The following is a 27,089-nucleotide window of genomic DNA, read 5'->3' as shown; positions in this document are numbered from 1 at the left end:
CAGAGGCTGCTTGGCTGGAGGCCATTACTCCTGGGGCAGTTGAGGGAGTGAGGAGTGAGGGAGCGAGGGGGGCCCTGCAGATGCTAGGGGGGCCCTCAGTTGGGGGGCCACCAGGCTGGGGCATATGTGGCTTCACAAAGCCCCACTTCTCCCCCTGCCCAATCCTGCAGCTTCCTCCTGCCTTCCGTGGAGGTTGGTACCTAACGCATCTTGCACCCCCCCAAACTCCATCTCAACTTTGCCTCCAGACAAGCCAACCTGCCCCACTTTCCCTCACCCATCCTTGTCATCCAGGTTGTTTTACTGTCTCCTTTCCAGAGCACTGTTCTGACCTTCCTTTAAGACCCCATCTGTGAACAACTCCCCAGAGCCACCCTGCATCACTGTCAAGGTGTCCACATAAAATGCAAACCTGACTGTGTCACCCCTCTCAAGCCACTGCAGGTCTGCTTGAGCATCTTGAGGAAGTTACCAGATATTCCTAGACCCTCCAGGTCCGGCCCTCTTAGTGGCCTGGCTTCCCAACACTCCGCATCAGCCCAACCAATCTACACAGGATTCTGGAAATCCTGAGCCCGCTCAAGCCTTGAGCTGTTCCCCACACAGCATCTCCTCCCAAAGTACTTTTTTCCTCAGCCTACCTGGAAGATCCCAGCAGTCCCTCAAAACTCTGCTTGGGGGTCATCTCCCCACTGAAGTCACCCCTGACATCCTTAGGCCAAGCTCAGCATGGTCCCCTCTGGATAGTTTTTATATCTCACACATATTAAAACATTTACATAGCATACTGCATTATAATATTAATTTTCAATTTTCTGCCTCTCTTGCTAGAAAGAAACCTTCTATGGGGCAAAGCCACACTCCCCAGGGCCCAGCTTATGGCCTGTCCTCAGGAATACCTGTTTGGACAGTCTCTAGAAGCAGGAGAAGGCAAGGAGAAGGATTCTTCTCCAGAAACTCCAAAAGGCATGAGCCCTGCCCACATCTTGACTTTATCCCCATGTAAGCCATTTTGGACTTCTGACCTACAGCACCAGGAGATAACAAATTTGTGTTGTTTTAAACCACTGATTTTGTGGTTATGGCAGCAATAGAAAATCAATACGCTTTTTAATGAATAGATTTAAAAAGAAAAACTGAAATATTCTGGAAAGGCTGCCTGGCTTTCTTGAGGCTGACTTAATAATGGTTTCCTTTTTTTCTGTTTTTGTCTGTGTCACCAGACTATGAAAATTTCATCCATCATCCATCTTTATGTAGTCACAGGCTGGTAAACTCAATACTCGGGCTTTTGGGATAATGTCTAAAATAAGCAGTAACAGCCGCCAGTGAGGGCCCACAAGGCTGTCCAGGGAAGCGGGGCGGGGGTGGGGGGTGCTTCTTGGCTGGGCTTGCAGCTTCTATTTTGGTGCTAAGAAGCCTTTGGGATTGATTGTCTTTCTGCTTTTCTCCTACGTTCCAAAATGCTGATACCATCTTCCTGATAAGTGAGGTTTTACTGTACTATTGTATTCTTAAAATACTAATCACACTCTTAGATTATGTATCTTCTTACATGTGGTAAATTTATATTGCTATTTACATTTTAAAATGGTCAATTTCCCTTTACTTGCTTCATCATAACAAAAGAAATAAAAGTCTCCTGTTGGCTAAAGGGTTAACCGTGTAGCTTTTTTTTTTTTTTTTTCCTCCTTGGAGACTCAGAACGTGCATGCCTGTTCTATACTCCTTTCACAAAAAGAATCAAGGGCGAGGAGCCTAGGCTTGAATGTGCATTCACTGTACATTCATAATAAATGCTGAACAGAATGGCACATTCATGGTTGCTCCTTGATGTAAATGAATGGCTGAATGAAAGTTTTAGGGCACAGCTCACTTCCAAGAGGGCAATCCTGTTCACACTCATACCTATCCAATGGTTCTTGAATTTCCTTGGAAAAACTAGTTTTTCTTCTCTTCGTAACAGCGGTCTCCTTCCTCCCTGCATCTTTGTAATCAGGCTGGCTGTTTTTTTTTTTTTTTTTTTTTTTCCCACACTGCCGTTGGATGAAAGATCCCGCCTTTGATTGAAATGGAATCTTCCACTATTGAGCAAGCTTTTGTTGAATGAGTCATCAGGGCGGATGCTCATTGGCTGAGGCCGCTGGAACCAGGGGATTGCCTGGCGCCGGCTGCAAGGCCCTGCTTCATTCACAGAAACGCTGGCTCGCTCGCTAGCCCTTTCATTCACACAAACAGCATTTCATTCACATTTTGCTGTTTTTGTCTGCTTCTAATGAAGATCACGGTTTGGGAATGATAGGGCAGTTTTGCTTTAGATTTGGGGGGACTTGGATAACCATCACCATCATCTCTGGGGTGTGCATTTGCTGTTGCTATGCCAGCAAGGGGAAGGAAAAAAATGAGTGCCATGCGGCTGCTCGGCTAGGCCTGCAGCCCTGGGAGGGGGGCCGCCGCTCCTCTGCGCTCCTGCTTCCCCGCAGCGGGCCTCACCTGGCCCGCCATCAGGGGCCCTCCTTACACCTTGTTCCATAAAGCTCTTCCAGGCTCGGTGCCTCAAGTGTCACATGTCTAGTTGTGGGTGTGAGAAGACTCAGGGTGACCTGATACCATGCTAGAGGTAAATTCATTTTATGCACAGAAGTAGCCGGGAAACTTGGACAGGGAGCGTTTCACTGTGTCGGCAGCTTCTCTCAATAGACAATGAAGACCGGCAGAGCCCATGGTGACAGGGGTCAGTGGGTTTGCGCCTCTGCAGACCTGGGTGTGTGTGTGGGGGGCAATGTTCTGTTCTGCCTGACAGGAAGGAGGCCTGTGTTTTTCACTTGCAGCCCGTGTCTGACTCCTGAAGATAAGGCGTTTTTCTGCGGATTTGATGTGTAATGAGAGCAGCTGCATTTTTTTTTTCTTCCTTACTGCAGGGTTGCAAGCAGCAACTAAAGGGATATTGAAATGTATTTGTAGCGTTTCTTAGGCATTTTTCCAGAGCTTGAGCACATTCAGTTGGAATAAAGCTTCAAGCACAGCCCCCTTTTTGGAATGGATTTCTGGAGCTTGTTGCCATTCATCAAAGAAGCACTCTTCTTTTTCGGAAGTGGGTTTTCAACTTAACCCTGGCTGAGAAAGACTGCTGTAAATTAGCAGCGAAGAGACCCTCACTGGCTCTGGGCAGAAGTTCCTATGCAGATTTTTTTTTTGTTGCTTTTTTAGGAACTGCATTGCCACAAGGGCACTTGTCATGGCTGCTCTGTTGATTTGAAAAGAAAAAATACCCTGGAAATTGATATTTTATGTTCACCTGGGAGTGAATCTTTCCCCTTCTTCTTCTTCCTTTTTTTTTTTTTTTTTTTTTGGCTATTTAACAATTCCTGCTGCTTTCCAAATCAGAATTCATGAGGATCCGCTGAAGATCTTATTCTTAAAAATCCTTCGTCACATTTTAACGCTGCGCCGTCAGACACTTTTCCAGGCTCACACAGATGGGCTGAACAGGGAAGAAAAAAAAACCCTAGCATAGAATAATGGGTTTCAGAAAGTTCATCTGATCATCTGAAGGAACTGGATTTACCTCTGGCACAAATGCTGAGGGGGGTCGGGGGATGGGGAGGTGAAAAACCAAAGGTTGGAAGGAAATATCTGGGAAGGTAGAGAAAGGAAATTTGAGAATTGATTGGCTCTAGCGTGCTGTCAGTGGGTGTATGTGGTTTTTTCTTCTTTTTTTCTTTCTTTCTTTTTTTTTTTTTTGCTACAGGAAGTGATTTGCAGTGCTCACCGAGCCTTTGTTGAGAAGGGTCTCCTCTCAGAGTGAGTCATGCTTTTGCTGTGAGCAGCCCCAAGCAGCTGGGCGCTCATCAGAGGAAACTATGACTTTTGCAAAGCAAACGTGCCGCCCTCAGCAGCCGAGTCCGGGGCCGGGGCTGCGCGGCCGTGGCCGTGCGGGGTGTTAGCGGTGGTAGACCGGCGCCGCTGCTCGCGCCCCCCAGCCGGCTGTCCCGGCCGCTCCGTCCCGCCCCGGGGACCGCGGCTCGCCTGCTATGCGCGGCAGCCCGCGCCGGGGCCGGCACCTGCAGCGCCCGGGCGGATGCGGCGAGCCCACGGAGGGGCATGCTTCCACGCACCAAGTACAATCGCTTCAGGAATGACTCGGTGACATCGGTCGATGACCTTCTGCACAACCTGTCGGTGAGCGGCGGTGGCAAGGTCTCGGCGGCGCGCGCGGCCCCGGCGGCGGCTCCCTACCTGGTGTCCGGAGACGCGCTGCGCAGGGCGCCCGACGATGGGCCGGGCAGCCTGGGCCACCTGCTCCACAAGGTGTCCCACCTGAAACTCTCCAGCTCGGGCCTCCGCGGCCTGTCGGCGGCCAGGGAGCGGGCGGGCGCGCGGCTCTCGGGCAGCTGCAGCGCGCCCAGCCTGGCCGCCCCGGACGGCAGCGCGCCCCCCGGCCCCCGCGCCCCGGCCATGCGCGCCGTCAGGAAGGGCCGACCCGGCGACGAGCCGCCGCCCCGCGCCCCGCACGCTAGCGACCAGGTGCAGGGGGCCGGAGTCACCTACGTCGTCAAGGTGGGTGCGGGCGCGGGCTGCCGGGTGGGAAAGCCCGGGCGCAGGGGCGTCCGGCACAGTGGGTCGCCTTGGAGGCCGGGAGGTGCGCACTCCTTCGCAGTCAGCTCGCCTGGCTGCGGGGACCCGGCACAGCAAAAGCACCCGTTGCGCATCCATTGGGAGATGGTTTGAAATCGGTGACCTCACTCTGTCCTGGTTTCCCTTGGCTCCGCTCCTTTGGCATGCCTTTGCCACCTCGCTTTGCCATGTGTCCGGCCAGTACCCCTCTCGGCATGGACCACTATCCTTGGAAACTGTGCATCAGGCCTACCTAGGGTACAGTGAACATACTTGGAGGAACTGGGCAGCCCCTGCGATGAGAAAGACAGGTGGTGTCACTACTTCTGCTGTGTCTGCCCCAGGCGGCAGGGTAGGTGGTTTCATTTCTGCCACAGCAAGAATTTCCAGCTCCTTGCAGTGCAGGCCAAGTGCTGGCCTTGCTTTGTACCAGATGGGTTGTACTTTCTTATCCAGCAAGGTTTGCTTTAGTGTCTGCCTTTCATTCCATACCTAACTGTTTCGGTTAACAGCAGCAGAAGGAGAATTTGGGACTGTTTTTCCTTGGGGACTGTAGTCTTCCATTTAAATAGGCTAAAGAGAGCTGAGCCTCAGGCTGGAAAGGAGATTTTTTTCCTCCAACACAAGGAATTATACAATCACGCCGGATGTAGTCCACAAAATTCTTCCCTTATGCAAGTATTCTATGATATTTAAAGAACAAATACTCAGCCGCATTCAACTGGCCTGCCACATGCTTATCATGTCCTCCTGGCAATAGAGAACCACCACAGCGCTCTCCAGCTGGGCAGATAGCCTACAGACAGGGGGAAGGGGTCAAAACTACATTATTTCAGACTGGTCACTCCAAGGCATGGCTTTTTGTTTAAAAAGAAATGAGACTCAAACTCTGTCTCCACAGTGTTGTCATTGAGAAACCTGCAAGCCATCTAGTCAATACATACTGGCTACAGATCCAGTTTAAAAATTCTACAGATCACATCCCCAGGCAAAATGTTGTATCTTGGTAATTTTGAACCAAATATTAAAGGAAACAGTTAACTTTGTGGATTATCTTTAACTATCTAAAAAGTTCCGACAAAGGAATGTGATCATTAATATTAAACATGAGCCTTTTCTCCTTTTGAAGCTGCTTTTTAATTTCATCTTCATTCTTAACTTCTGAAAATGGATTAATAATATATTTTACAAAAGGGATGAAGATCAGCATAAAGTATGCACAGCAGGTTGAGTTTATTATAAAAGAAAAAGAATATTCTTCTTGTATTTCTTCTTTAAATTATATAACCAGGAGCCAAAAACAAAAAGAAAAAAAGAAAAAACAAAACCAAACAAAAATCACTGACAACTCTGAGGTGAAGAGGTGATGCCAGAGTATATTACGTGGCATATTAGTATAATTGCTATCTAAAGAAAAAAACAGCCTACGTTTGAAATAGACGGATGTTGGCAAAGCTTTTTATACCTGTCATGTTGAACATAGAGGGTAGTTTCCAAATGGAGGGAGAATTTTCAAACTTATGCCTTTAAAGTTTTCCTTAAAAAAAAAGAAATCATTCACTTTGCTTAGGGCTTTACTCTTGCTTTTTGAAGGATGAAGGCAGACATCCATTTCTAAATGTCAGTTGTGGCTGAAGAATGATGAACAACTAAAACTAGTCTGCTCTGCTGGGCCATTAGGTTGTGACACACCCCGCAGCAGTAGCAGCAACACTCAAATAGGCAGAAGGCTGGGTCTGCCCAGAACCTTCTGGATTTCAGGTCACATTGTTGTGCCATGAGATTGTAGTGGCCTGGGGGCATATAGTACGGCCAGTCAGTGCCCCTTGCTGTGGTCTGGTCCATCTTCAGTGGTGAATGGCGGCAACATAGGAAGCTCAGACTTCCCTGGAGAAGTTTGAAATCACACAGCAAAGGAGAACAGACACTAAAGGACAATTTCTTCTGTGCACGTTTGAGTCACAATATCACGTGGCCCTCTGTTGGTGCACATTTCTGAATTGCCCATGTTGAGTTTAGAACCATGAACTTATTCTCTTGAAAAATCACAAAACTGAAAAAAACTTAATTTGGTATTATTTGCTGATTTGTAAATAGTTTTATTGGTATCCTTACTTTAAAAGATCTCTGGTAGATAGAAAGGGGCAATCTTTATAACATGCCTGTAAGTCAGCTGCAAAATCTAAAGGCTTAGGGTTTGGGAAAGAACTTCTTATTCTCTTTGATTTAAATGTATTTCTAAATTAAGGAAAACCCCCAAATGTTTTCCAGTTTCCTGGAAGATTCATCTGCTGTATAATTATAGATTTCCTGTCTCATAGAAATACCTACCTACAGACAATATTAAGATATTGCACACAGATTTATTCTTCAAAAATATTTTAACGTAATCTACTTACATGAAAGTGGAAATTGTAAAATCCCGAAGTCTGGCTGGGTTTGATCAATTAGGAAACATCAAACTATTTGAACAGCAGGTTGTAATATTAATTAATGAAGGATTTAAAATTTAAAAATAGAAGTATCTGAGCAGCAGTAGAATTCCAAGCTCAGAGCGTATTTAATTTGTCCTTCATGCCTTCACTTGAGTCTGCTTTTAATAGCAGCATGAGGTTATGCAGATGAGGAAGAGTCCAGGCAGCCTCCAGGTTTGTATTTATTTACATGAGGAGACCCCACTGGCAGCACCTTTGTACCTGCCTAAGTATGCCTGACTCTGGGTTTTTTCTTTTGGTGACAAAAGGGAAAGAACAAGAAAATATGCCCTTTATTGACAGAAAAGGAAAATCATAACAGCAAAGAGCAATGAATATTTTCATTACAATTCTATTTTAAAACTATTTTAAATTTGAACTTGAAAGGCCTAGAGAAACACAGACAAGTGTTGATTACGCTGCTGCCCACTTTCAAATTCTATTGCCTAAAAGTCCAAGCTGGCGAGGAGCCTGAGTGCCCATGGGGGCTGATAGGAGTCTTTAGCAGGTCCCAAAGGCACTATTTGGGTGTTCCACCTGCAGATCCACAGAGAGAACAGTTTAGGAAGGGAAGATAGACATGAACAGTTGGGAGTCAGTTCTTAAAAATAGGCACTGGCTGAGGTGGAGGAGCCATTTGAAGACAAGCGTGGACTTGAGGTTCAGCCTTGACACCGCCCGCCCCCCAGCAGCGGAAGGCAATACTGTGTGGGAGGTACCTGGGTTAGCTGGCAGCCCTGGGGGTGTTCCCCAAAAGAAGGGCTCTCTTTACAGCACATCACGCCACAGACTCCAAACAGGATAAAAGTGACCACATTTAGGACTGACCTGAGTGCCCATGGCAAGAATCAAGAGGCCCAAGTGTTCGCTGATCACCAGCAACACAGTGAGAAAGTAGGTTATGTGTCCATAAATCCCATGATGCCTCCCTCAGACAGCTGAGGTTTTGGTCTGCAAAGAGTGTTATATCTTTACTGACAATAGCTCTATGATACGAGCTGTTTACAGGAGATTTTAACAGAGAACTACTGAATTATTTCCTGGTATGCTGGATTGTTTTTCTTTTGGAATGAAGCCTTGTTTTTACAAGAGCTCTTTAAAAAATATTTTGTTTCTCCCATTTGAGAATCTGATGATATTTAGGGTGGTATAAATTATTTATTTTATTTATAAATGTTCTATTGCTTTTTATAGATGGTCTTTATTAACTGTACTCTAAAATTTATTCTCAGTTGGTATTTTTTTCACTGTCTTTAAAAATATTTTAAATCTTTTTCTTAGCAAAAATATCTAAACTTTTTTCTTAACATTGTGTTCTTTTGATAACTGTGAGCTAAGGTCATATTAAACTGTCATCAACAAAGCTATTTCAAGTATAGCCATGATATATCATTATGGTGAGATTGATTGAATTTTGTTTTAATTCTAGATTAAAAAATTGTTCCTTGATGTAGAATACAACTTTAAAAGTTGATTTTTTTCTTAAAATTGGTGAAAAATCTCATAAATGGGTGGCTTACATGTAAATTGTCTAAATCATTTGAAAAACAGTTTAAGAAACTCTTTTGAGATTAATAGACAAAATTGCCAATTTGATCTGGACATCTCTTTTTTTTATGTGACACAAGTATAACAGAGGCATTAAATGTGTGTGTGCACATATACACTACATCACACATACACCACACACACCACACATACACACATACATAGCCCACCTCCCCACATACACACACACACACATACATACCCCGTCCCCCCACATATACACACACACACCACACATATACATACAAACACACACACACACACACACACATACATACCCCATCCGCCCACATATACACACACACACACCACATCACACATACACCACACACACACACACACACACACACACACACATACAGTAGACAACTTGTAATGACTTTGGACAGGGTCGTTAGAAAATAGTAAATGTTTTATATCCAGAAATATCTGATTATGTCATTCATCACGTTTATATTCATGTTTAAGAGAAAATAATTCCAAAAGATAAGTGTTTGATGAAACTTTAACCTCACAAAGAGTAGACTTCTTGCTCTTCTACGCTACCACTCTGTTCTATCTTTGAATATATGTCATGTTTTTGGGGAATACATGATAAATATCACTGAAGCAAAATAGTGGTAATGGGACGCTTGGGCAGCAAACATGTAAAACATGTAAGAGGCTGGCTTTCCAGCCAACAGGCTCATCCTGAAGGCTGTGTGAAGCCTGCAGCCCCTTGCTTGGTGTCGTGTCTCCCAGCAGGGACGTGGCCTGGACGTGGAGGGTCTGGGGGGCGCCTGGACACTGGGACCCCAGATCCACTTGGCCACCTCAGAGTGTGGAGCTCAAGAGGTCAGCCCGCCTCTCTGGACCTTTACATGGGGCCGCAGGAAGTAGAGGGCAGGTTGTGCTCAGCCAGGCCCCTGTGGCACGGGGGAGGAGGCGGGTGTCATGGCTGGGGCAGTCCCTTGCTCCTGCACCTCATGCATCTGGAAGAACGGGGCTTCTGGGCTGCACCGCGGTATCAGGGTGTGCTTCTCCGGGCCAGGGCCAGACCCCATGGTGCTGCTGCCCAGAAAGTTTTGTGGGGTTCAGAGAGAAGCACAATGAGGATTCAGCATTTTAAATGAAAATACCCAAGGGCAAATGAAGCTAAATGGAATTACTTAATTTAGAAATAAGACGGTTTCACGAAATTGAGTTATTTGTAGTGAGGTGGATGGACCTAGGGTCTGTCATACAGAGTGAAGTAAGTCAGAAACAGAAAAACAAATACCATATGCTAACACATGTATATGGAATCTAAAGAAAAAAATGGTTCTGAAGAACCTAGGGGCAGGACAGGAATAAAGACACAGACGTAGAGAATGGACTTGAGGACACAGGGAGGGGGTAGGGTTAGCTGGGAGGAAGTGAGAGAGTGGCATGGACATATATACACTACCAAACGTAAAATAGATAGCTAGTGGGAAGCAGCCGCATAGCACAGGGAGGTCAGCTCGGTGCTTGTGACCACCTAGAGGGGTGGGATAGAGAGGGTGGGAGGGAGGGTGACGCCAGAGGGAGGGGATATGGGGATTATATGTATACGTAGAGCTGATTCACTTTGTTATACAGCAGAAACTAACACACTGTTGTAAAGCAATTATACTACAATGAAGATGTTATAAATAAAAAAAAGAAATAAGATAGTTTCAGATGAAATGGAAAGAAATGATCAGTTGTGCATATTTCCTGGGTAAAGGCCAAGAAAAAAACTAGAATTTTAGCGTAAAAAATCTACAATATGCAGTGGATAAAGAATGTCTTTATGGTGGGAGGCATTAAATGTAAGAATGCCCTACTGAGTAGGTGAATGTTAACTGTCTGTGTGTGTGTGTGTGTGTGTGTGTGTGTGTGTGTGTGTGTGTGTGTAAGTGCACAACAGGATGGATGCTGACCATGGGGGGTGTGTGTGTGTGGGTGTGTAATCATACAATAATCTTACAAGTTGCTTTTGGTCCTGCAAATTCGTAAGTATTGATTTTCAATTGAGGTAAAGGAACAACAAATCATTCTGTCCCCATGTGGTTTCGCCTCTTCCCTCCCCCCTACCAGGGTGGCATGCTGCTGTGTGTCAGTCTGTGCCTCCCAGCACTAGGATTGGCGAGGTTTCCCTAAAACAAACAGAACGGCACTAGTTAAACTTGGAGGGTGGGGGGGCCAGGAATCTCCATGAGAACCACTGGATTCCAGCAAGATGCCAGGCCAAAGACTGAGTTTCCATGGTTCAGGCAACGCTGTGCTCTTCACCTTGGTGGACAGGTGCCGTGGGCACCCCTGATATGCCTGGGAGGAGGGGACCAGTTGCTGCTCTTCTTGGGGAGCTGGCATCCCCTTGCATCCTCTTGACTCTGTGCGGTGCCTCAGGCTCGGATCAGCCTCTGCTCTTGCTCTGGCAGATGGTGGCAGCTCAGGGCATCCGTGGTCTTTGGCCCTCGGATTCTGGGCTCAGACTTGCCTTGCCTCTCGACAAGAGAGGTCTGGCAAGTTCCACCACCTTGCAGCGGAGATCTGGGTTTCTAGCCATGATCTCATCTCCTGCGGGAGCTGTAAGGAAACCTAGATGCCGGAGGAGAAGCTGCAGAGAAGGGAGAGCTGAGGGGCTGGGACCTCACCTTATCACTGGTGTTCCTGATGCGCAGCAGCATCAGAATATCTGAAACCCCTCAAAGCCAAGGCTTTCTGAGAAAGACTGTTCAAAGAGCTTGTTGTTACGATGCTGCTTACTTTATTTTTATTTATTTATTTATTTATTTATTTATTTATTTATTTATTTATTGGCCGCAGCAGGTGGGATCTTACTTCCCCCACCAGGGATCGAACCAGCGCCCCCTGCAGTGGAAACGTGGAATTTTAACCACTGGACCGCCAGGGAATTCCCAACGCTGGCTGCTTACTTTAGACTTGAAGCCATCCTAGTGTGTCATTTGAAATGTGTAGTTTTCCTAAAGTGAACGCCCCTCAGAAGAGCATTTCCTCACTTCTGTCTATTGAATGGGCAGAAAAAGCAACAAAGATTTCTTTCCAAATTTTAAGAATTTAAACTTGTACCAAACCTGCAAACTCAGCGGAACGTGACTTTCACCCAGCTTCGCACCAGTAGTGCTCTCTGCTGGGATCCTTCTGACAAACTTTATTTTATCAAATTCCAGTAAATATAATTGTTTGGCGTTCTAGAGGGACTGACAGACCAGGTTCAATCCTATTGCTTTTTGCTTTGCAAATATTCAGCATTTCTAATACCATTTGCCCATATAGAAACCTTCTGTTTAAAAACATCTTGAAAAACCACAACACAGTTCTAGCTCTGTTAATGGAAAACTAGCCCTAGCCTGGTTTTCAGCAGAAACACTATAAAATCGGGGTCCTTTGTACTTTCCCCCAAAGAGGGAGTAACAATGCTTTTATTTCTTGGGAGAAAACAATGAAAACATCACTGTTTTGAGTGTTCTTTGTGTGGAAGAGCCAGCCCCTTTCACGACACATCAGTTCTCCTGGAGGTGGACGCAGTGTATGCAAGCAGCTCGGTCCTGCTGGGACCACTGGGCTGCACCATGTCAGATCCTGAAGAGCCCTTTACCTCCTGGGATTTGGCACGTCCATCTCACTTCCTTTCCCTCCAGACCTCAATTTGGACCCTCTGATCTTCCCGAGCAGAGGCCTGTTCAAGCAGAAGTCCCCACAGCCCGCTTCCCCCAACACTGAATTATTTCTAAAAGGCAGAAATGATGAGAGGGACAGGCAGAGAAAGGCAGCCTCCGGAGGCTGGGACCTGTCTTCAGATGGGCCCCAGGGCCCCCAGAGAAACACGGTCATGGACTTGAAAGTCAGACACTGAACGGCCACCTTCTCTTGCTGGCAGCAGAGATGTCACTCTTGTGATGTCACTCACCTGGTTCTTTTGTAAACCTTTCTTTATAAAATGTAGACGTTTGCTGTGGAAATTTTCAAACATACATACGACATACAAAACATATCAACATGAAAAAAAGAGAAATGATCTAAGGTACCCAGCAGCCAGCTTCTACAGGTGTCAGCTCACAGCCATCGGCACCCCTCCCCTGCTTCCTGAATCCTGCAGAGCTGGGGGCGCTCCCACATCAGCACTGACAGAACTCAAGGTTCTGATGAGTAAGTTGCAGGGTTAGGCTTAATAGCGGTTCCAAGTCTGGCAGAGCGCGGTCAGGGTCACAGGCACTGGAACATCCCTGCATTCGACTCTGTGGTCCCCGAGGCAGAGGAGGTGGGCCAGCCTCTGTGATTCCTCCTTCAGAGGTGATGATATTGGGATTCAGGAGACGCCTCTGATGGGCACCCCCAGGGGGTGGGGTAGGAGCTGTACCTCCACACCCACCCTGCTCAGGATCCCCTGGACCACCCTACTTCCTGGCCCGGGGGGGTTCTCCTCTAGCAACCAGATGATCTTTTTAGGAACAGGTTTTCTCCCAAATTGTTTTTATAGTAGTGGATTAGTCCAGGGTCTCCAGAGAAAGAGGACCAATAGGATGTGCATATATATAGAAGGAGATTCGTGATGAGGCACTGGTGCCTGTGATTATGGAGGCTGAGAAGTCTGCAGGGTGAGTCAGCAGCCTTGAGACCCAGGAAGAGCCAGTGTTTCAGTTTGAGTCCAAAGGCAGGAAAAAGCCATTATCCCAGCTTGAAGGCCATCAGGTAGGAGGAATTCCCTCTTTTCCCAGGAGGGTCAGTCTTTTGTTCTATTCAGGCCTTCAGTTGATTCGATGAGGCCTACCCACATTAGGGAGAGCAGTCTGCTTTACTCAGTCTATCCATCTGAATGCTAAAGTCATCCAAAAACAGCCTCACGGAAACACCCAGAATCATCTTTGATCACGTATCTGGGCACCCAGTGGCCCAGCCAAGTTAACACGTGAAATTTACCATCACAGGCTGTACACAAACTTTTGGAGTCTCATCTAGAGTGGCCACTAGCTGACCCAAACACTTAAGGAGATTAATATTCTCTGGAAGAATGGAGATGAGGGTAAGAAATGACAAAATAACCCACCTGGAAGAGTCTCAGGTTTCTTTGCCATTTCTGTGGGCACCAAATGGAGACACCTTTAAAAATTCCTCAAGCCTAACCCTCAAACTAAGGTCCTGGAATATGAGACAGATGAACTATGACCCCTGCTCATCAGAAGAGCTGTGAAATAAGTCTTTATAGGACCAGTGGTAATAGTGTGTGTCTGTGGTTTGTATACTTGCCCAGAATGGAGGCTGGAATGGCCTCCTGCACCTGATGAATGATGGTGTCACAGCTAACGTCATCACCAGAGGTCGTAACAAGTTCACTGGTCCCACTGGTCTCACTCCTTCAGGACCGCCCCCCTGCAGACTCTCCTCCTGTTCTCTGAGCTGGAGACACTGCTATTTTATGGATGGTTATTTGTGAGGCGGCGGTGGCTGTACGATCTAAAGGACTGAGCTGTGATTTTTTCGCTGGAAGTAGCAACTCCTGTAATAGATAATAACCTTGTTTGCAGAGTGACTTATTTACTTACATGGGAGAAGAAAATAAAAGTCATCAAATGATGGCCAGGAGGGGGCATTCTGATGTTCCAGTGTGGCCCACAAACTCCTGTCCTTTTATTGCAAATACCCCCCCGCCTCCCCCTGCCCCAGCCCTTATTCCTGTGCTATCTGTTGGTTAAGGCTCCCAGGGCAGGGGTATGCTGGGAAACGTTAACAGCTGGCTTTGCAGACAAAAACGTCATGATTTATAGGGTTCGCCAATTCTTGTGGTATAAATAGTTATACCCTGCTGCCACTGGGACGTGGGAAATGATGTGCAGTAACACAGCTTTGCAGAGTCTTAACTTCAAGGGTGTGGACGATAGTAACATGTCACACGATGATTAGCAAGTGATGAGTTTTGAGTATTACCTTTAAAAAAATATAACTTATTTTTGTGGACCTCGTCCTTAGGCTTCTTGTACCTAAAACAGCTTCCCCTCCAAGCATCCCTTCTTCCCTCTCCCACCCCCTCCTTCCTCATTTCACTTTCTCTCATCTAATTCACACCAACATGAGACAGTTGGCTTCTCCCGATCCGCAGACAGTGTCTGGAAAAGGTTCCTCGGTGACCCCCTAATTATAAAATCAAAAACTCCTTTTCACTTGGTGCTGTCACCTCACAACCTTTCTCCCAGACCTCCGGCATCTGCCGTGCAGGTTCCTCTTTATTTTTTCTTATTCCTGATTATTTGTGAACAGTCTTACCCTCTACTTATTAATTTATTCTTCCATCAATATACTAACCAATTATTTCATTCAGCTAGTGTTTATTGAATTGCCATTCTGGGGTAGCCCTGTGCTAGGAGTTGGGGATAAAGAGGTGATTAAATAAGCATGCTTCCTGCTCTTTCAGTGCCAGTAGTAGAGACAGATGAGAGAAAATACCAGGATATCACATTGGTAGTGAGGATACAGAAATCAAGACTGGCTTCTCTGAGGAGGTGATACGGAAGTGGAGCCCTAAATACCCAGGAAAATGGATGGGAGTGGTGTGCAGATGTTTTTGTGCATGAGTGTGTGTGTCCGTGTGTGTGTGTTGCATTCTAGGAGGAGGAGATAGAAACTGACAGTATCCAATGTAATTAGTGTATTGAGTCAGGGGGAGGGTACCCAGGAGGTGGCCAGCACCAGGCAAGTGCAGTGGGAAACCACTGGAGATTTTCTGAAAGATTATTCTATCTCCTGTGCGGAGAACAGATTGGAAAGGCAGAAATTAAAGTAGAGGCAGTTGGGAGACAATTAGGAGGGGTGACGGTGGCTTGGACCAGTGTCATGTGTCAAAGGGCAGTGGCATACATTGGGCCCAGGTCTGTATTGCTTACTGACCATGCAACGTGCCCATCCACTGTTTCATGGTCTCTTAAATGAAACAGGTCTCAAATTGAATTCATGACCTTTCCCACCTACATTCTGTTCCTCAGTTAATGGTGTCACTGCTCACCTGCTTCCCAAACTCGGGACCTCATCGCCATCCTTGAATACCTCCTTTTCCTAAACTCATTACATCTTTTCAATCACTAAACTATCATTTCTGCTCAACAGGGTTTCAAATCTTCTTTTCCTTTCCTTTTGTCCTGATTCATGCCTTCACCATTTCTTTCTGTGATTATTACAATAAACTAACTGGTCTTCAGATGATTGCTTTGGGAAAGACTCTTTTTAAATTGGCTAAAAAATATAATATAGTCTTACTTAGATGTTTCAAAGTTTCCCTTCAGCTGCTTTCCCTTCTAATTTTCTTCCTCTCAAAGGTAATCACCATCACCTGTTATTTATATTTCCAGACACACACATACACACTTTTTTTTCTTCCTTTCTTTTATCTTTTCTTTTTCTTTTCTGTTTCACAAAGCAAAGTATTCTACATACATAGTTCTGTGACTTGCTCTTTTCATTTAATACGCTTTGGAAATCTTTCAATATTAGTACCCATAATTCTGCTTCATTCTTTTTGGCATTTGCTTAATATTCATATACAAGGAGGTGCTAATACTTATTCAGTCAGTTCCCTATTGTTAGACATGTAGATAGTTTACAATTTATCACAGATTGTAAAATAATGAACATTCTTCTACATGAATCTTTCCATTTGGGCAAATATTTTTGCCTGTGTGTACAATAAGTTTTAGCTAATATTAACCTTTTCTTTTCTTATTACATTCATGGGACCTAGAGTACAGTAATCAATTCTATTGGTGAAGGTGACTTTTTTATTTTTTAAATTTTTTAAAAATTTTTAATTTTTTTTAACATCTTTATTGGAGTATAATTGCTTTACAATGGTGTTAGTTTCTGCTTTATAACAAAGTGAATCAGCTATATACATACATATATCCCCATATCTCTTCCCTCTTGCGTCTCCCTCCCACCCTCCCTATCCCACCCCTCTAGGTGGTCACAAAGCACTGAGCTGATCTCCCTGTGCTATGTGGCTGCTTCCCACTAGCTATCTATTTTACGTTTGGTAGTGTATATATGTCCATGCCACTCTCTCACTTTATCCCAGCTTGCGCTTCCCCCTCCCTGTGTCCTTAAGTCCGTTCTCTACATCTGTGTCCTTAAGTCCGTTCTCTATGTTTGTGTCTTTACTCCTTTCCTGCCCCTAGGTTCTTCAGAACCATTTTTTTTTTTTTTTAGATTCCATATATATGTGTTAGCATACAGTATTTGTTTTTCTCTTTCTGACTTACTTCACTCTCTGTATGACAGACTCTAAGTCCATCCACCTCACTACAAATAACTCAATTTCATTTCTTTTTATGGCTGAGTAATATTCCATTGTATATATGTGCCACATCTTCTTTATCCATTCATTGAAGGTGACTTTTTCACTTCTGGCTACAAAGTCAGTCTTCTGTACTTACTATAAAGGAGGACATTTACTATTATATACGTTTTTACAAGTTAAGAAACATTTCCTATAACCCTAGTTTTCCAAATGAACTTCCAAATTAGTTTTCAGCACTTGAGATAAATATATATTTTTCACCCTTTTTCTGTTAATGTGGTGAATCATTTATCTTTGTAAAATAAATATCTCTCATCTTTCTAATTAAAAGCTCTCTGTTGCTTGCCTTTGCTTGTAGAAGTCAATGCAAATGCCTTATTATGACACACAAACTTTCATGGTTTGGCTTCAGTTTAGCTCTTGAGCTTCATCTTTTGCCCCTCAACCACCAATATTTCAGCCACATGAAACAGCTTGTTTTCCCCAAACCAGTTGCAACTCTGGCCTTAGCTCAAATTCTCCCACTCTGGGCCCTTTCTGTCCACTCCATCTTGGCCTGAAATAACTCTCTGTTAGCTTTCAAGACTCAGTAGCAGAGTTTATGAGGCAGAGTTAATGATCACTTCTTAGGATCTCCATAGCCCTGTGGGTTTGTCTTTGTGTTCATTGATTCAATCCATGCTAAGTGGGAACCTACCGGATGCCTATTGCTGGGGCTCCTGAGAACCCAAGATTAATTAAATGGTCCCTGCTTTCAAGGAAATCATTCTCCAGAGGGGGCTTTACAGGTGTGTGATAGAAGGCCATGAATTGTGGAAAAGGAGGTCAGCTGGCTCTTCCCAAAACTTCCCTGGGGAAAGAGCCTGTGATAAACACTTAATATGTGAAAATGGAGGAATCAAGGTGACTGTAGGACACTGGGGAATGTGACAGAACAAAAGAGACTGGTGAGGAGGGTAACCTGTGGGCCTATTTATATATGGTTGGTGATTAAGAATGTAACTTCAGAGAGGCACATTTTGAACTCCATTCTGCTTAAAAATCCCTTGATGATTGTTCTTTCCATGAACTGGCATGTATGACATAGCCCACCCAAAGTCTTTACAGGCTGTTCCATAGATGAGAAGCCTTATTAGCAGACCCATGAATTCTGTTTTTATTGCTCTTTTTCCTTAAAGCTAATTACAGAAGGGTTTCAGTAAGAGAATCAACTTTAATGAGAGCCATGAATAAGTATTTTTAAGGTAAAATGTTGTATAGCCAAATGTCACCAGGACGTTTCCAAACAGAAAGCTAAACTCCTGAACACTTCCACGTGCCCCCACCTTTAATTAAAGCACGTGGATTTATGAAAAAGAATGAGGGAAAATGAATGTATCAACAAGTAATTTTTGAGGGCTCAGTTACTCGCCTTGTCCTGTGGAAGGTATTGTAGATTGTGAAAGAGGTACAGGGTGATTTTCCGAAAGGAACTTGTAATCCAGTTGAGGAGGAAAAGCTGCTCCATTTTAAAAAGAAAGAAAAAAATATCATGTTTAATAAGGTGCTAATGGCATGGTGAGAGATTGGTGGTGGCTGGAGTTATCAAGAAAGGCTTCTCAGAGGGTGTGGGATTTTTTTCTGGGTCCTGAAAGATTGTCCAGATCTGGGTAGGTGGAGGGATGGAGGATGTTCAAGCAGAAGAACCGGAGTGAGAGACACTTTGGAGGTGGGAGTGGGCACGGCATTTGACTAGCGGGGCGGGGGAAAAGACATTCCACCGCAGACTGGCCACAGTCAGAGGGACGCTGAGATGTTGGCTGTCATTTGTCGGTAACAGGGGCTGTAGCCTCTTGGAGTCAGGATGCTGCCTGTTCAATGGGGGAACCAGTCCATTGCTGGTCCTTGTTGGATTACACTAGACAACCTCCCTCCATGAGGCTGGGAGCTGGAGGTATATTTCCCTCGCTTTCTCCTCTCCAAGCCAAACATTTCTCACGCAGTCAACAGTCCTGGTCTCACGCTATCCTGGATTCTCTTATCTGTTTACGTCTTAGTTTGTAAATTACATTTAAGAGACTTTGCTCATGTAAAGAATTTGGTGGAATTGCTTGGGTTGGTGTATATTCTATTTGTAGAGTTTTGTCCTGTCCTGAGAATAATTTGGACCTTAGTTCATATGCCTACACAACAGAGATAAATTCATCTTTGTCTAAGATACAGCTGCTCCTTTTTCTAAGAAAGGATGATAGGGTTTTCTTTATGGCTTATTTGTTATAATCTACAAGCAGATGATTTTCAGAGTCACACTTCCTTTTATCTAAAGGCTCAGTGTAAACTCACCTCTGCCCTCCCACCCTCCTACTATAGGCCACTCAACAATTGAGAACTTCCAACCATCAGCCTTTGTCATCAAAACTCAGAATTGCAATTAAGAAGGCCAGTGGAATCATCACTGGGAATAATGCCACCCATAGAACAAAGTGAATGTCCCACAATAGAGTGGTGCTATAAGTTCTGATGCATTCAAAACCATGCAGTAACATACAGACATTTAAAACAGAGAGTTAGAATTTTATTATGGTTTATTGGAAAAGAGGCATCGCTGGCTGAGAAGAGCATGGTGCAACAACGTGTGTGTAATATGAACTGATTCTTAGAGTAGAAACAAGTACAGAAATGCTTGTATATATCCACAATTACAGATGGAGATTTCCACAGCCCACTCTGAGCAATTGATAGGCTACTGTGCTGAAAATCATCAAGGATATACAAAACTGAACAACATAATCTACCACAGAATCTAGTAGACATCCATAGAGTCCTCCATGAAACCACAGCAGAATAAACATTCTTATCAAGTGCCCATGGAACATCTACCAAGACAGACCATTCCTCAAGCCATAAAACAAGCAAATCTAACCAGGTTTAAAATAATTGGAATCATACAGAGTATGTTCTCTGACCACAGTGGATTCAAATTAGAAAGCAATAAGGAAAGACAGCAGGAAAATATCCAAACACTTGGAAATTAAGCCACATGCCTACAAATAATCCATGGGACAAAGGACAAATTTCAAAGGAAATTTTAAAATACATAGAATTGAATGAAAATGAAACTACATCATATCAAAATATGTGGGACGCAGCTAGAATAGTGCCGAGAGGGAAATATATAGCCACAAATGCTTACATTGGAAAAAAGTTCTCCAACCAATAATCCAAGTATCTAGCTCAAGACACTAAAAAAGAACAAAATAAAGCCAAAGCAAGCAGCCAGAAGAAAATAACAAAGATAAAAGCAAAATCAATGTAATGAAAAACAAAATCAGTAGAAAAAAGTCAATGAAACAAAAATCTGATTCTTTGAAAAAAATCAATAAGATGAATAAACCCAGCAAGACTGACAAAGATCAAAAGAGAGAAGATACAAGTCACCAATCCTAGGAATGTAGAAGGGGTTATTTCAACAGATCCTGTAGCCCTGACAAGGCTTCCGAGACAGCTTGGCCCTGTTCTCAGCTGTTAGAGTGCAGACCCTGGGCTGGCGTTAGCTCCCTAAGAGCCAGGACAGTGAGGCGGGCTCCAGGCAAGGGGAGCGTGGCAAGGAGTGGAATGCGAAGCCAGGAATCCAGATACAGTCTGGTGCAGTTAAACGGAGGCCCAGTGCTAAGACTGGGGCTCAAGGCCCTGTGAGTGGGCCCACAGAAGAAGGCTGGCTGGGCTAAGAAGGTGGCTGTTGGCACTAGGCCTGCAAGGGGTTCAGCTACACAGAGAGAAGCTAAGCAGACCTCAGGGGCCATCTTGTCCAATAATTTTTTTATTTATTTTTTGAGATGGTGGGAGGTGAAGAAAACCAATGCTCAAGGTGAGAGAATGTATCTTCTGAGACCAAGCAGCTAGTTCAGTGTCAGAGTGAGGATGAGAGTGGTGAATGGAGACACGCTCCATAGGATAAAGAGGGCTGGTCAGCTTTGCCTCCTTTACACATGAACTAGAACAGGGCTTTAGCTGTAATACCAATATGTATTTTGGGAATATTTCTTCCATCTTTTCCTTTGACTTTGAATAGCAGATGTGGCCTGTTGCGTTGCTGTGATTTTCAGATGAAATGAAGCACAGTGATTTACTTTTAACCAAACCCCAGTCATACTTCCTCTCTCTGACTCAGCTTCCTCATCGTAAATGAGATGGATGACACACACCACCAGCTAACATTTACAATGACATCCTGGCTCTTTTGACGAAAGCCTATATGGCATTTGTATTAATAATTTTCCCTGTGAGATGAAAGATTAAAAGAGAATTGTTGCACTAGCTAAGGAAACGTAAGACATAGGGTTCCTATGGAACCAAATGGCTGATTTCTTCCCTGTAAGGGAGCTGAAAAGAATCTGATAAAGGAAATAGGGAAACTGAAAGTGAGTTGTTACTTCTGTCAACATCCAACCCATTATTCCCACAAGACTGTCCTGCGGCATCTACCTCTTCACATCATGTGACCTTTGTGCCACTGCACCGGAGACACATTTCTGGCTTTACTCTTAACAGCAGGTACCCTGGGTTCTCTGGACACATGACAACTCTACTTAACTCTTAATCTTCCCTTCCACAGGGTGATGCCCATCAGGAAGAGGTGCATCTGAGCCTCAAGTCCCTTGTCTGAAATGGGGGTGACTACAGCATCGTCTTATAGAGTAGTCAGGAGGAGTGCAGTGAATGAACATTAGTAGGGCAACTGGCACAGTGCCTGGCAGGTGACAGAGGCTTCCTGAAAGTTTGCTGTTTGAGCCATCTGTGTCCCTATTATTGAATCCGGAGCTCACCTCTCCAAAGTTCCATGAGTCAGGGATGACCTCTGTCTTCAGTCAAAGAGATTGATTATTCATTTGCTTTAGTCAAGAAAGAGTACTGTCATATCACAAGATTGTAGCTTCAACTCTGTGTCAGCTCAGCCTCCTAACATGTGAATCCATTCCAGGAGATGGATGTGATGGTGCAGCACTGCTCTTGATGCCACTGAGGTGGACGTGAGGCTGAGACTCGATGGGATGAAAGCTGGGAAGTGATTGCTTGCTCTTCCTGGTGCCTATTTTGGGTTCTCAGCTTCACAGCTTCTGCAAATTTTCTTTGGGGCTGCAGTATGAACAGCATGGGTTTTGTCATGGAGGGTGAATAACAAGGTAATTGCCAGTAACTGGTTTTGAAAACCAACCAACTGGTTTTTGCTGCTGGAAAGAAGCAGCATGGATGCTGGAAACAGGTTGCATTGTGGGTGTGTGGTGTCTATGCGGCCATAGATTCCAGTGTCAGTGTTGAAGTTGATAGGTTCTGGTAAAGAGCTTGACAGCTGCCTTATAAGCCAGGGAACAGAAACTGAGCTGTTATAGGGCTTCAAACAACATTTATTATAAAGCCAAGTTATTCTGGTGGGTTGATTAGAAATGATTTTCATCTTTTGATGCTTGTTTGTGTTTTCCAAATTTTTGTACAATGAACATACGTGATTCATCAGAAAAAGTTGAGTATTAAAAATAAAATGACTTTGAGGGCTTTCTTTTTTTTTTAAGTTTTAAAAAAAATTAATTAATATATTTATTTTTGGCTGCGTTAGGTCTTCGTTGCTGTGTGCGGGCTTTCTCTAGTTGCGGCGAGCGGGGGCTACTCTTCGTTGTGGTGCGTGGGCTTCTCATTGCGGTGGCTTCTCTTTGTTGCAGAACACGGGCTCTAGGCACACGGGCTTCAGTAGTTGTGGCGTGTGGGCTCAGTAGTTGTGGCTTGAGGGCTCTAGAGCACAGGCTCAGTAGTTGTGGCGCTCGGGCTTAGTTGCTCCACGGCATGTGGGACCTTTCCAGACCAGGGCTCAAACCTGTGTCCCCTGCATTGGCAGGCAGATTCTGAACCACTGCGCCACCAGGGAAACCCGAGGGTTTTCTTAAAAGCAATGATCTTTTATTCTTTTTGTTGACTACATAGTAGACCATGCAACCTTGAATGTTCAGCTCAAAGAGCACCATATATATACAAATACATCACACCCACACAAGTACCTGACAAAGACCAAAAGCATATTCCCACATCCTCCCAGGCTTCCTCGTGCCCCAACCAGTCAGGACCCATCCAAGAGTACTCACTATTCTGACTTCTGCCACCACTGATTAGTTTATGTCCATGAACTTTTAAATGAAAAAAAAGCTATGATATTGGCAAGATTAGTGCTGTTAAGTATGGCCCATTCTTCTTGTGTGGACAGTAACATTTCAATAAACTCAAGGTTATTTTTAGAGGAAATCTTATAAATATATAACTTTTAGGATACAAAATCCCATATAAAGTAGATTAGGCAGATTAATTGATGAAATCTAGAGTTTTCCTTTTCTCAAATATGTACAGCCCGGTGTGGACCTCACGGTTCTGCTGAACAACATGCAAGCTGAGTACGAAGCCCTGGCCAAGCAGAACCGAAGGGACGCCGAGGCCTGGTTCAACGAAAAGAGTGCTCCGCTGCAACAGCAGATCTCTGAGGATGTGGGAGCCACCACCTCAGCCCAAACACTGGAAATTGAACTTCAGTCTCTCCTAGCCATGAAACACTCCCTGGAGTGCTCCTTGACAGAGACCCAGGGCAACTACTGTGTGCAGCTGGCCCAGATCCAGGCTCAGATCGGGGCCCTGGAGGAACAGCTGCACCAGGTCAGGACGGAGACCGAGGGCCAGAAACTGGAGTACGAGCAGCTCCTGGACATCAAAGTCCACCTGGAAAAAGAAATCGAGACCTACTGTCTCCTCATCGGTGGAGATGATGGGGCTTGTGAGCCCAAAGGTTACAAGTCTAAAGATTATGTATCTGGAAATGTGGGAAACCAAATCAAAGATCCGGCCAAACCCACAGTGGTTAAGAAAGTCCTTGAGGAGGTAGACCAAAGCAGCAAAATACTTATCACCAGGCTCCACTCCCTGGAGGAGAAATCTCAAAGCAATTAATTTGATACACAAGAGAGAGCATATGCCAAATACTCTCTGAGAAGAGAAGGTGTTATATATCTGTCTGGAAAAATGAGCAAGCCTAAGAAAAAGGTCTGTCCTCTTGCCTTTCGGTTACTGAAATATAATCTCTCTCTGGGCAATCAATAGCATTATCAATAGCATCTTCCCATTCATTTGGAAGAACGTCATGTACAAATGTGATGACTCATTTGATTACCGTACAGAAAATGCTGTCAATTCTTTGTAGTCAGTAAACCTTCTTCCTTTAAAAAAAAATGTATATAGGTACAAACACTCATAACAAATAATCTTAACTTTAGCATCACTATATCAAATCATTTTGGAACCTGAAATTATTTCATAGCAATACCAGACAGGATTACATGCCATGTTATATAAGTGGGAGAGTGGGCATGGTTGACTTGAAAATTGTGAGAAGGTGCTCTTTTTTTTAAAATTGAAATATAGCTGATTTAAATGTTGTGTTAGTTTCTGGTGTGCAGCAAAGTGATATATATATATATATATATATATATATATATATATATGCATATATATATATCATATATTATTTTCCATTATGGTTTATTACAGGATATAGAATATAGTTCCTTGTGCTATCCAATGGGACTTTGTTGTTTATCTATTTTGTATATAATAGTTGGTATCTGCTAATCCCAAACTCCTAGTTTATCCCTCCACCACTCCCTTTCCCCTTTGATAACCATAAGTTTGTTTTCTATGTCTGTGAGTCTGTTTCTGTTTTATAAGTAAGTTCATTTGTGACATATTTTAGATTCCACATATAAATGATAACATACGGTATTTGTCCTTTTCGTTCCGATTTACTTCACTTAGTATGATAATCTCTAGGTCCATCCATGTTGCTGCAAATGGCATCGTTTCATTCTTCTTTATGGCTGAGTAATTTTCCATTATATTTATATATAGATATATATTTACCACCTCTTCTTTACCCATTCATCTGTCGAGAGACATTTAGGTTACTTCCATGTCTTGGCTTATAAATAGTGCTGCTATGAACATTGGGGTGCATGTATCTTTTTGAATTAACAGTTTTCTCCATATATATGCCATGAGTGGGATTGCTGGATCATATGGCAACTCTAATTTTAGTTTTTAAAGGAACCTCCATACTGTTTTCTACAGTGGCTGCACCATTTTACATTCCCATCAACAGTGTAGGAGGATCCCCTTTTCTCCACATTGTCTCCAACATTTGTTATTTGTAGAGAAGTTGCTCTTGAACACAAGAGTTTGTGATCGACTTGCTAAGATAGTTGGGCCACAGCTAACTTCAGCAGTTCTAAAGGATTTTTCAAACCTAGAATTTCTGGAACAGAATTTTGCTTGAATTTAAAGTCCCCACACAGGGACTTCCCTGGTGCTCCAGTGGTTAAGAATCCGCCTTCCAATGCAGGGGATGCGAGTTCGATCCCTGGTCAGGGAACTAAGATCCCACATACCATGGGGCAACTAAGCCCACGCACTGTAACTACTGAGCTCGACTATCTAGAGCCCATGCGCCGCAACTAGAGAAGCCTGCACGCCACAACGAAAGATCCTGAATGCTGCAATGAAGATCCCAAGTGCCACAGCTAACACCCTACACAGCCAAATAATAAAATTTAAAAAACAAACAAACAAAAAAACAGTTGCCACACATTCTATAAGTTGATGACATTTGAACTCTGTTTGATAGTGGGTGTAGTAGCCCTTACATGTGCTCACCACTGGGGTCACCCAATGGGGATTTGGGGATTTGGATGAAAGAGGTGAAGTTCACAGCTTGCCCTGGGCCTTTGGGTTCTCACAGGTTGTTGAGTGATGATTCACCAAGTCAGAGATGAGACTCAGGCAGGAGCTCGTTTATAGTGTACTTTATGCCCCACATATTTAACTCAGATTTCCTGGAGAACAGTTCATCACATGTGCCAGTTCCCCATAGAACCTGAAGCCATTCAAGTCCCTAGGGGTTGGTGCCACTAACAACAAAATCCTAAAAAGAGATTCACTGACCATTATTGCAAATCCAAAAGTCTGTACACAACCTTATTAATATGGATACTTCTAGTTAGTAATGTTTAGCTTTCTCTTATGAAAGCAATACATGCTAATTGCAGAAAAAGTAGAAACTAGAGAAAAGAATAAAGAAGAAAATTAAACTTACCTGTAATCACAATTTTTCATAGTAACTGCTATTAAGATTTCCATGATGTTTTTTAGCCTTTATTTTTACTTATGCAAAATTGAGATCAGGTTCAATGATTCTCCAAATTATTCAGTATTATTAGAAGACATTTTTTTTTTTTTTTTTGGCTGTGCCATGTGGTGTGTGGGATCTTAGTTCCCCAACCAGGGATTGAACCTAGGCCCTTGGCAGTGAAAGGGAGTCCTAACCACTGGATGGCCAGGGAAGTCCCTAGAAGACATGGTTTTTAAGGATTGCATAATATTCTATCCTATTAAAGCATTATAACTTAAACATTTTCTTATCTTTTAATATTTAGGCTATTTCCAATATTTATCACTATAAAAGCTTGGGTATCAATCATTCATTCATTTACTCAGTAAATCGCACTGAGTTTATACTCAGGCCCTGTACAGTTGCAGAGGGTACAAATTGGGGATAAAAAAACCAGATGTGGTCTTTTGCCTCATAGAGCTTACATTCTGGTTAGGAAGTCAGAAACAAATGAAATAAACAAGCTAATCAAATAAAGACAATTTAAAAGCTAATCAAATAATTTAAAAATACAGCCATGCCCAGAGGAGCCAAAATAATCTTGATAAAGAAGAAAAAAGTTAGAGGACTCACATTTTCTGATTTCAAGACAATATGATACTGGCCTAAGTATAGATATATAGATCAATGGAATAGAATTGAGAGTCCAGAAATAAATCCATACATTTATGGTCAATTTATTTTTGACATAGGTTCCAACACTGTTCAATGGGGAATTGTCTTTTCAGCAGATGGTGCTAGGACAACTAGATATCCACATGCAAAAGAATGAAGTTGGACCCCTTCCCACATCATATATAAAAATAAACTTACACTGGATCAAAGACTTTAAGAACTAAAACCACGAAACTCATAGAAAACACATAGGGGTAGATCTTTGTGATCATGGATTAGGCAATCGTTTTTTAGCTATGATACCAAAAGCACA

The 27,089-nt window shown here is 43.7% G+C and overlaps 2 protein-coding genes across 3 annotated transcripts in view; both read left to right on the top strand.

Moving 5' to 3' along the window:
* Window positions 1-219: 219 nt before the first annotated feature.
* Window positions 220-27,089, top strand: part of SHC3 (SHC adaptor protein 3) — a 148,070-nt gene continuing 121,200 nt past the window's right edge. For both annotated transcript variants that reach the window (XM_082403391.1, XM_082403390.1), the window contains exon 1: window positions 220-4,560. In XM_082403391.1, coding sequence (XP_082259517.1) covers window positions 4,105-4,560 — 456 coding nt within the window. In that variant the 5' untranslated portion in view covers window positions 220-4,104. The remainder of the gene's footprint in view (window positions 4,561-27,089) is intronic.
* On the top strand, window positions 10,606-26,124 carry LOC309633974 (keratin, type I cytoskeletal 25-like). The gene has a single exon (XM_082403416.1). The coding sequence runs from the start codon at window positions 23,335-23,337 to the stop codon at window positions 23,890-23,892; it is 558 nt and encodes a 185-aa protein (XP_082259542.1). The 5' UTR covers window positions 10,606-23,334; the 3' UTR covers window positions 23,893-26,124.

Source organism: Balaenoptera borealis (genome assembly GCF_965194805.1).
Source record: "Balaenoptera borealis genome assembly, chromosome: 8".
NCBI lineage: Eukaryota > Metazoa > Chordata > Mammalia > Artiodactyla > Balaenopteridae > Balaenoptera > Balaenoptera borealis.
Note: the sequence above shows the minus strand (reverse complement) of the source record. Positions and strands in the feature narration are given on the sequence as shown.

What these genes read in the sequence shown, in the direction of transcription:
- LOC309633974 (XM_082403416.1), top strand. Translation starts at nt 23,335, where the DNA reads ATGCAAGCTGAGTACGAAGCCCTGGCCAAGCAGAACCGAAGGGACGCC.